Below are 10294 nucleotides of genomic sequence, written 5' to 3' on the forward strand. Positions count from 1 at the left end.
GAAAATAAGTTAGTCTTGGCCGGAAAAATTGAAATCGCGGAAAATTTGTAGTGCATGTGTACTGTCTTTAATGTATGATGGCAAAGATTTGACGATAGGCGTCATAATCCTGTCTAAGTAGCTAGAAATGAGTTCGGTAGGGCAACTACAGGCAGAAACGATAGGGCGACCTGGCTTGTTGGGTTTGTGAATTTTAGGCAAGAAGTAAATGCACGAAGTTCTAGGGGTGTTGATGATGAGATTAGTGGCAGTGTCCGGTAATTCTTGATTAACTATAAGATTTTGAATGGTGTCTTTGACAAGTTTTTGATTTTTGGAAGTGAGATCTTTAGGGATTTTGGCATAAAACGAGGTATCCGAAAGTTGTCGCAAAGCTTCTTTTTGGTAAAGGGCGGACCGCCAAACAACTACCGCGCCGCCTTTGTCGGCCGATTTAACAACTATGTCGTTGCGTTTACTAAGATTTTTAAGCGCCGCCCAAGTTGGAAAGTTTAGTGTTGCGATTGAATTAAGTTTGTGAATGTCGTAACGGCATTTTTTGGTGAAAAAATCTAAAGAGGCGAATTGTCCCTCTGGGGGAGTCCATTTAGATTTGCGAACTTGAAGTGTTTCAAAAATGCCTTTGTTAGAAGTGTCCGAATCATCCTCTTTGTCGTGAAAAAAAGGCTTTTAACTGAATGCGGCGAAGGAATTTTTCAACATCTTGCTTAATAGAAAATTCGTTGGTGCGTTTAGTAATAGGGACAAAATTTAGGCCCTTACTGAGAACCGATTTCTCTGAGTCAGTAAGTGGAAGATCTTCTGGAATTGTAACTACGGTATTATGGCTATGCAATGTAGTATCGTTGGTGATTTGCGGACCTATTAATTGTTGCAGTTAATGATACCCAGTACCTTTCGCGAGAATCGGAAGGAAGAATATTTTCGCCCGCCGTTACGCTGTCATGTTTGGTCAGTGGATATACACAAAAACAACATGGCGGTCACAGCGTCCGGTCCCAACGAAGCAACAGAATCATCACTTTCTAATTTGAACAAGGATATGGAGAGTAAAGGTTAGGGTTACAAGTTTAATTTTTTCCATTCATAATCTAGGCTATATACGTTTACGAATGGTAAAAAAATACCTGTAAGGAAAAGAGTTCCTCATCAGCCCAGTCAAAATGGTTTGAGTGGCTAGAAGGCATCTGGCGCTCGCTACAATGTAACATATTATGTAGTCGCCCGGTATGAGAGTCCGGGGCCTTTTCCCCCAAAATGTTTTGAAAATTCGGCTTCAAATGGTTGTATCTGGCGTAGGAGGTAAACTCAGCCCCTTCAGCTTACAGATCCCCATACCTAAGATCTTTTTCCCTAAAAGGCCAGTTATTTTCCACCAGTAGCTTTATTGGAAAAGTACTTATGAAATCAACTATTTTAATCAAACTTTTCAAGTCCTTAGAAGTACATTGCATAAATGCAAAACTATAGGTCTCCAAGTCAACATACCTGAGCTCTTATGAAATAATTTCTAAATTTTTGGAGAAGCGGTGGAATCGTCTCCATGAACTCGTTTAGACGCCATCTTGTTGGAAACTGCAAGAGCTTTGACTGCTGACTGTTCATGTGGCTCCTTTCCCATGTCATGTTCAAAGCTTCCCTAGGCCCCAGTATTCCCGCTGTTCAGTGTTTGTGTGTTCAGTGTTTTCTTGAATTTTCGGCTCAATTCACCAGACCTTGTATTAATTTGATGAACTTTTGTAGGTGGCAGATATTTCGTTGTTGCTGGCAAAATCGCCGTCTGCCGGCACATTTTGACTGGGCTGCCCCATATACATGTATATTTGCTAACAGAATTTTCCACGTGCAGGGATGCTACTGTGAAACTCTCACTGCCAGGAGTTAATTGGTTAAGGGCAGTGCCCACTAATGTCATTATTGGAGTTGAGCCTGCAGGCACATTTTCTTTTGTTTAAAACTATGTGCAAAAGAAGCTTTAAGGGTCAATTCAACACAAAATGACCCTCTTAGCCTCGTTTATGTGGCAAAACCGCTGATAACTCCAATAGGGGCTATTCAAAGTTAATTTTGCCCAGTTTATGAATTTGCAGGAAAAGCAGATCTTGACAAGTGTTTTTGAAATCCAAAAAGAAAGTTGGGGGTAATAACATATTTTTCAGAGATAATTAACCAACAATATTTGTAAAAAGCTACAAAGCAATTTATGGCATTCTTTTCCAAATTGAAGCATAATTATCTCTAAAAAATGCATGGTTACCCCCAATTTTCTTTTTGGATACCAAGAGCACAGGGAATTGTGGCTAAAATTTTGTAAAGACGGTAATGTGCACTTGACAGGTGAAAGGCCCAGTTAAACACGCCTCTGGTGTGTCCTTTCTAGCAGGGTCCGAAATTTAGACACTCATAAATGCGTTATCCCTGATTTTAGGAGGTAAATTCAAGGCTGTTCATGATGTTTTCAGACAAATCTTGTCAGTTCGTTTTAACACATGCTCTTGGTGTCTCGTGCCGATTCTGTAGTCGTAATAGCGCTCTCGGCAGAGTTGAAGAAGTTCTTTATACCGAGTTCTTCAGAATCACTTTTCCTCCTTTTTCCCGCTGACATTTCAGTTCATACATATGTATGTTGCTCGACACGGTTGAAATACACAACTGCAGGTTTACATTACTTCATGTACACAAAGCAGAAAAGCAGAAATACATTCAAGTTTGTTATACATTCACCTTTCATACGATTTCCATTGATCCTTACCCGCAAAATAGCCTACATGTAGCTAATCAAGTTAAAGTCATACCACTGGCCAATGAGCTTTTTACCAAACACTCAAGATCTTTTTACACACCCTTGTAATGAATCAACCTTTGGGGCATTTCTACGGCCAGTCTTCGGCAGTACAGTTTGAGAGTGAAGTACATTTCTTTTTTCACAAATTATAAAATAGATGATGAATCCCAAAAACTCAAATTACTTGATCACCTGGAAATTTCTTCGGAATAACCAGCGACTTTTTCTGGCTGCTGGCTTCTATCTACATTCCTGAGAGCGCTAGCTTAGTTCTGTTTTCTCCTTATAGTTTTAACTCTTTGACACCTAAACCCGGCCAGACTTGTTATTTTACTCTGTCTAACACCCTGGCCGATTTTACTAGTCATTGGGGAACCCCCAGAAGTCAATGGGTTAAACTGCACAAAAATATCCTTGTATGAGTAAGCATCACCCATAGGAAACCCGAGTGTCTTGAGATGCGCAGAACGTACATGTATGTGCAATAACAATAGTCGGCACCTTCCTTAAACGATGAGTCCACTGACAGATAAACGTTACAATGTACTTGTTCCTTGAATATTGAACTTGAGTGGCGAGCTGCAGATCCACGTCAGTGATGCTCAGGGCTGTCAACCCACAAAGTCTTCAAATATTGAGAATTAATAGGGATGGGATGATAGATGACGTCATAACACTTTTGACGTCATTTCTGATGATGTCATAATTATTGTCCTTTATGCAAAAAGAAAGTACACTGTCACTCACTGTCACTCCTCGCCTCACACAACCTAGGCAAAAGTCAAAAAATGCGTGATAAGATGTCATTGGCAATGCAACATTTGATTTCATTGGTTTACATGTATGTTGGAGCAATCATATTATTGCTTAAATTAGGATCTGTCAATAGCAATGCTTGCAAGATATGGAAATTATTTTGTTATTATCAATGTTAAAATGACTCGAAGAACACAAAGTATTTTAGATTTTATTGTTGTGTAAGTTGATTTTCACTAGAAAGGACAAACTTTAGCATTTAACGGGGAGATTTCAGATCGTAATCTTGAGATCAGGAGATACGGTCTAAAATTTTGAGTGTCCCGGATTATCCGGGAAAGTTGACAGTCCTGGACACTGCTTCAAAAATGGAGTATTCTGTAGATGCTCCCTGATCTCTTTGAGAGTACAATCAAAGTAACACTGAGCAATAATTTATTATTTTAGAATAGGGGATCCTTTGGAGGTATTATAAAAATGAGACTATTGTCTATTATAGACACTTGAAAAATTCAGTTGGCATCAACAAGATTCAAACCCATGACGTCTGCAATGTTGGTGCTATTCTCTACTAACTGAACTACGATGCCATTCATTTGGGAGTAGGTCAATTTGTTGGGCTCATTTGTTCCTTGGAAGGACTTGATGAAGGAAAGAAATGTTTATAATTGTGTGAAGTGCGAGTTATAGCTTCGGGTGGCGTCGACAGGATTTGAACCCATGACCTCTTTTTGGGTGTCAATCAGAGACAATAATAGTGCCTAAATTGTCCAGATAAGTGCAAGGATCACGTCTCTTTTTCATCTACATCTCCTCATTTTCATGTATAACCTGAACTTCAAATAACTAGTATTAGTTTTCACTACATCTTCAAATACATATCTTTATTTCAGAAATGAATAATTAGCTTATCACAGACCTTCTGATTGCCGGCTGTATGTTGGCGGTTCTCTTGCAGCATTAAGCATCAAAATGTCATGAGTGTGCCTGCCTCAGAGTTTGTCTTAGTTTATTCTTTACCCTTGACAGAAGAGTGACCATTGCATTTATGTATACAAAAAAAATTTAAAAAGCAATCTTCTCAGTGCATTAGTTACTCATAAGTTAATGTAATTACTAGTTTCTTTTCTGGGAAAATGAAAATCAGTGTTATCTGGGGGATGTGGTAGTCCGATCATGAAACCTGGAAATTAAGTTCTGTCTTTGAGAGGTGGGATATAATATATGGACAGTGTAGTGGTGTTGTAAACTCTTGTTTTTCTGCCTCAACATATTTTATTATTGGAAGGAGATACATGTAAGATGGTGAGTTTTCAGCCCAGTCAATGAATGAAAAAATTATTATTAGTGTTGTCAGTCAATGAACTGGGCACACTCCAAAACAAACTCAAGGTATCATAGATGCTACAAAAAAATAACAAAATTTAATAGCAACTGTAGTATATCCATCTTGAGGTTATATAACCCAGGACTTCACATTTCAGTGTTACATAAATTAATTAACTATAATTTGCATCGAACCATGTCAGTTTATGAAGAACAAATAAAATGAATTGTGTTCAGTGAACACATCTGATTCACTTACTTGAATATGTTGCAGCAACACTCCCAAGTGTATTGATATGACTCAGTGATAAACTGAGGCTTACTTTAATAATAGTGGAACTTTTGGCACAACAATAACAATTTAGTAGTAAAAGGAGGATACTGAAAGTCCTAGTGCAATTCACTTTGTTACGTTGTCTTTTTATCATAATGTCAAATCTTCATGACAACCCTGATTTGTTCTTTGTTAATATAATTATATTTTTTTTGCAACCCAGGTAACCCTGAAACAGTTAATGAGGGCTGGGCAGATGCAATGGCAAGAATTCTGAACAAGCAACTTCCAGAGGGAAAGGTATGATGACTGTTGTAAGTTGTGATTGAATTTATAAGGTCTCATCATAGGTTTGAGGTGTCAGTTTTCTAAAACATTCCTACGCTGTATTTAATCTATGATAATGAAACAAACATCATTTTAATGCTCCTCAAATGTAGTTTTGAATCCAAAAAAGTATTCTTTTGTTTAAAAATTATCTTTTTCTATGTTACAGGTAGGTTCTCAAAGCAAAAACAGATACATGTAGTCCCATTCTAGAGGCTTGAGCTACAAGGAATTTTAATTTTATTCTGAAAATTTCTTAAGCAATTGATTTTGAGATAAACTTTCAGCTGAATGGTGTTGGCAATTTTTTTTATTTTGCGTTTTGCATTATGTATCCTTTATCAAAGTTAGAAGTCGTGTTTTTTGACCAGGAATTTAGACAAAGTATAGTATGAAATCAAAACACGTCAAATAATTGAAAAACACAGAGTCCGTTTTGTACATTGAACTGTATTGAGATAACCCTGAAAATTTAAGCTGAATCAGACAAAACATTTTTGAGTTGTAGCTCTGTAAAAGGCCAAGAAAAGGCCAATTAAAGTTTTCATGCTCAAGTCACAATATTGCTGCAACCTTGCAAATGTGCTCTTTAGGGGCTTTTCGAAAATTAGATGGACTTAACCTGTTGACTCCCAACGTGCTCCCTAGGGCACTTCCAGTTGACGAGTAAAATCGTCTGGCCTTAAACAAATTAAGATCTGTCAAGTCTCACTCCCTGGAGTCAATGGGTTAAATCTTTTTCAAATTGATACTTAAAGTCATAATGTTTATGTTTCTGCAAAATATGATTTTTAGAAATTTGATATCATAATCGAACCTACATGCACTGTATGATAAGACATTAAATAATAAAATAGTATCATATGATCCACATACATGTAGTGAAGTTGAAGTATTGTGAGACAGGGCCCACTCAACCCTGTCATTCCTGGACCAGAACCCATCATTTGTCATTAGAGTAAAATCTGCAAATGTCACTCTCAGGAGGGAAGGGTTAGTAGGGACGTATTTTTTTTTTAATTGGACACAGACAAATATTGTTAACCTTTTCACTCCTGATCCAGACCCCTTTGAAGAGTAAAATCAGCTGGGCTTAGATTGAGTAAAAATCTACAAGTGTCATTCCTGGAGGGAAAAGGGTTTTATTATTTATTTATTAAATATTTAACCAACCATTCGAATGTGGGTATCATTGATTGTTGGCAGGCATTTACATTACTGTATATCGGAGCACTGGTGCCAATTTTATATTTTTAAGAAGAGGCTACAGAAGTGCAAAAAAATAATAATAAGCATTTGTTGGCTGGTTGTTATTTGAAAAAAGAGAAGCACTTAGAAATGGTGTTGGTTGTAGTTGGATGAAGCTTTCAGGATGAGTATGTCTTGTTTGACGTTAAACTGATTTGGGGACCTTTTATATCCGTGGAGGTGAGACCACACCTGATCTGGAATGAGGTGGCTAGGTGGGTGTTGGCACCTCATCCCATTTTACCAAATTAATTACCAAAAGTAATTTCCTTTTTTTTTTTTTGCAGCTTCCTGTGCTAGCAAAGGATAAGAGGATTGAAAAGCGAAAAGCAGAAAAGAAGGAAGACAGAGCATCAAAAAGGGTAAATTAGATTAGGTTTTGTTTATTTCAGTTTCCACCACTTATTATTTTATCTTAGAGTTTTCTAACTCCCTTGAAGATGAAAAGTCAAGAACGCCAGGCCATGCTTAATAAAGACAGAGTAAAACCTGATGGCTCAACAGTGGATTATGAAAGGACTTTGGCAGGAATAGCTACTCGAGGAGGTAAATACATGTAGGTGTTAAAAACTCCATACTTTAAACAGCAAAAACTGAGATGCAGTTGAAGAGTTCCTGGCAAACATTATTATTTTGTATGACTTTTCTTCAGGTTCTTTTAGTCAGACTAAGTCTGACCTCTCTCTCCCCAAATCACTGAATGATGCTATTTTTTGGTGCTGTGTGTGAAAAACGTGGAAGTTTTTTTCAAGGGAAAAAGGGTCCATTTATAATGTACAAGTCTGTTCTTGCATTAGCATCTGTTTTCCCTCGTACATGTCCTTTGTTGTTTTCTGCATACATTTTTTGATTGTTCATTCCATAATTTCAGCTGTTTGCTGCACACAAAAGTCACTGTTAAAAAAGTACATGTAATAATAACATTGAAAAGCAAACTAACTGTTGTCGATGTTACCAGATAAGTTGTTTATATATCGGTTTTACTTTCAATATTTCTACTGATCAGTGCTGGAAATAATTTTTCTTTATTCACAGGACATATGTCCTTTCAAATCTTCATTTTGGTCAGACATTTGACAAATTGGACCAAACATAATTTATTGACTGACAACAGCTTGAAGAAGATAACTCAAGATGTGCTGGTGAGATGTTCAGTCATCGTGTCCGATCATAATGTGAAATTGGCCGGATATTTTCAAAATTTGGTCGGACAATGTCCGATGACCGACTGTTATTTCCAGCACTGCTGATAGTTTACCTTTCTGTCATCTTGATGATGACGAATTTAGTGTTGCAATTATTTTATGAACTTGCTAATGGTACTGTGAACTTTAATAGTGATCGATTGGTTAGCCTTAAATTTAATCCACTTATTCCAGGAAATATAAATCTAGCGTTCTCAAGTGACTTGGATCCCGACTCTTTTTTTAATTTTTTCTCATTGCGATTACTTTACGGAAAACCAATTTAATGAGTTATTTGATAAAATGCGCACCTCTTTCTCTAATTGTTTTTCATTACTTCACTTAAATATACGTAGTCTACCCCCTAATTATGATAATTTTACTAGTTTTCTTGCAAGTATTGATAGTAAATTTTCTATAATGGGAGTAACTGAGACCTGGCTTAAAGATTCTGGGTATTCTTTTAACATTCAGAGGTATGATTTTATTCACAATCCCCTATGTTGACAATGATCCAAATTTTAAACCTCATCCAGATTTGGCTATCACTGACATATCATCACCTTCCACTGAGTCCTTGTTCATTGAAATCCGCCACCCTTTATCAAAAAATATAATTATATTGTCATCTACAGACCGCCAGACTCCAATGTCAATTTAACTTTGTTCAAAATTTTAATTCTCTTTTGGCTAAAATTGGAAAAGAAAATAAGTTGCCCTACTTGTTGGGTGATTTTAATCTGAATCTCATGAATTACCACTCACATAGTCTTATAGGTGAATTTCTGGATGTTAATATGCTAATTTGTTTGTTTCTTTGATCTTATGACTGATACAAATAACCTCTCATTCTGCTTCTCTTATTGATAATGTATTTACAAATTCTTTTTATAATGACATAGCGGACTCTTTTTTACAGATGTTTCTGATCATTTGCCTAATTTTGCGATTCATTATGAACAAGGCATAAATAATGATGATAAAAAGTCCTTTGTTAGCTTTTGTGATAAAAATTAAGCAAACATCACGAAATTTCATGAACTTCTACGGTCAACTGACTGGTTAAATATATAAAACTATACCAATTTAAATACAGCCTATTCCTGTTTTCTTAATACGTATTCTGAGATTTTTAACTCTGTTTTCCCATAAAAAAGATCAAGGCATCTAAATATGCACTTAAAAAACCCTGGTTATCTACCTGTCTTTTAAAGTCCATAAAAAGGAAAAATTTGTTGTACAGCAAATTTCTTATCAAGTCCCCAACACCATTTAATGAGAGTAGTTACAAGAGATATAGAAATAAATTGAACCATTCTTTTACGTCTTGCAAAGCGCTCCTTCCTGATAAGCAAAGTTGAAATATTTAACGGCTAATATTGAGGGAACTTGGAATATTTTGAACCAAATTATTAATTGAACTGAGCATCCTAACAAATTACCCTCTACCTTTGTGGATTCCAATAACCAAGATATTTCTGATCTGTGCTTAATTACAAACCAGTTTTGTAATTTCTTTACTAAGCTGGGGCCCTCCCTTGCTAGAAAGACACCAACTTCAGTTTAATAAATCTTATCGCTCTTTCCTTCCTGAACGTTCCTTTTCCTCCTTTTTCTTTGAAATTGTTGGAATTGCTAATTCTCTTCGTTTAAATACCACAGCTGGTCATGACAAGGTTCCAATGTTGGCTGTGAAAGAATCTATTAATAATTATTATATTTCTGAACCTTTGATGTATATTATTAATCTATCCATTAATTCTGGTGTTGTTCCTGACCAAATGAAAATAATTGGCTTGTGTTGTTCCTCTCTTCAAATCAGATGATAAAAATTTATTTTCTAATTATAGGCCCGTATCTGTTCTACCAATTTTTTTCCAAATTCTTAGAAAAGCTTGCTTATGTTCGTTTGATAAAATTTATTATCTTGATAAGCATAAGTTATTGGCCAAAAATCAGTATGGTTTTAGGAAAAATCACTCTACTTCTTTGGCTTTGTTACATCTACATGATAAAATTACCTCTGCTTTCTCCGCTGTTGATGAGAGAAAACATACGGCTGGCTTATTTCTTGGCTTACCTAAAGCTTTTTATACCATTAATCACAGTATTCTACTTGGTAAACTTGAGTATTATGGGATCCGTGGACTGGCCCTTGAATGGGTCAAGAGCTATCTTTGTAACAGTTTACAGTAGGTTGAATTCAATGGTATTTCATCCTCTTATAAGGAAATCTTGTGTGGTGTACCTCGGGGGTCAGTCCTTGGTCCCTTATTCTTTTTAGTGTATATGAATTATGACATCGCGTCACTAACATTCATCCCAAAGAAAAACCTGTATCCATCCAGGCTAATAGAAAGAATCATTAAACGTATTGTCACTCAGCATGTAACA

The 10294-nt window shown here is 36.2% G+C and overlaps 1 protein-coding gene across 1 annotated transcript in view; it reads left to right on the plus strand.

The window, feature by feature from the left end:
• The first annotated feature begins 904 nt into the window (after window positions 1-904).
• The window catches only part of LOC138059507 (RRP15-like protein), a 14505-nt gene continuing 5115 nt past the window's right edge, over window positions 905-10294 (plus strand). Inside the window, exons 1-4 of the mRNA XM_068905153.1 lie at window positions 905-1055; window positions 5365-5441; window positions 7004-7078; window positions 7157-7262. Of these exons, the coding sequence (XP_068761254.1) occupies window positions 977-1055; window positions 5365-5441; window positions 7004-7078; window positions 7157-7262 (337 nt within the window). The 5' untranslated portion in view covers window positions 905-976. The remainder of the gene's footprint in view (window positions 1056-5364; window positions 5442-7003; window positions 7079-7156; window positions 7263-10294) is intronic.

The sequence above is a fragment of the Montipora capricornis genome, chromosome 8 (assembly GCF_036669925.1).
Source record: "Montipora capricornis isolate CH-2021 chromosome 8, ASM3666992v2, whole genome shotgun sequence".
Classification (NCBI taxonomy): Eukaryota; Metazoa; Cnidaria; class Anthozoa; order Scleractinia; family Acroporidae; genus Montipora; species Montipora capricornis.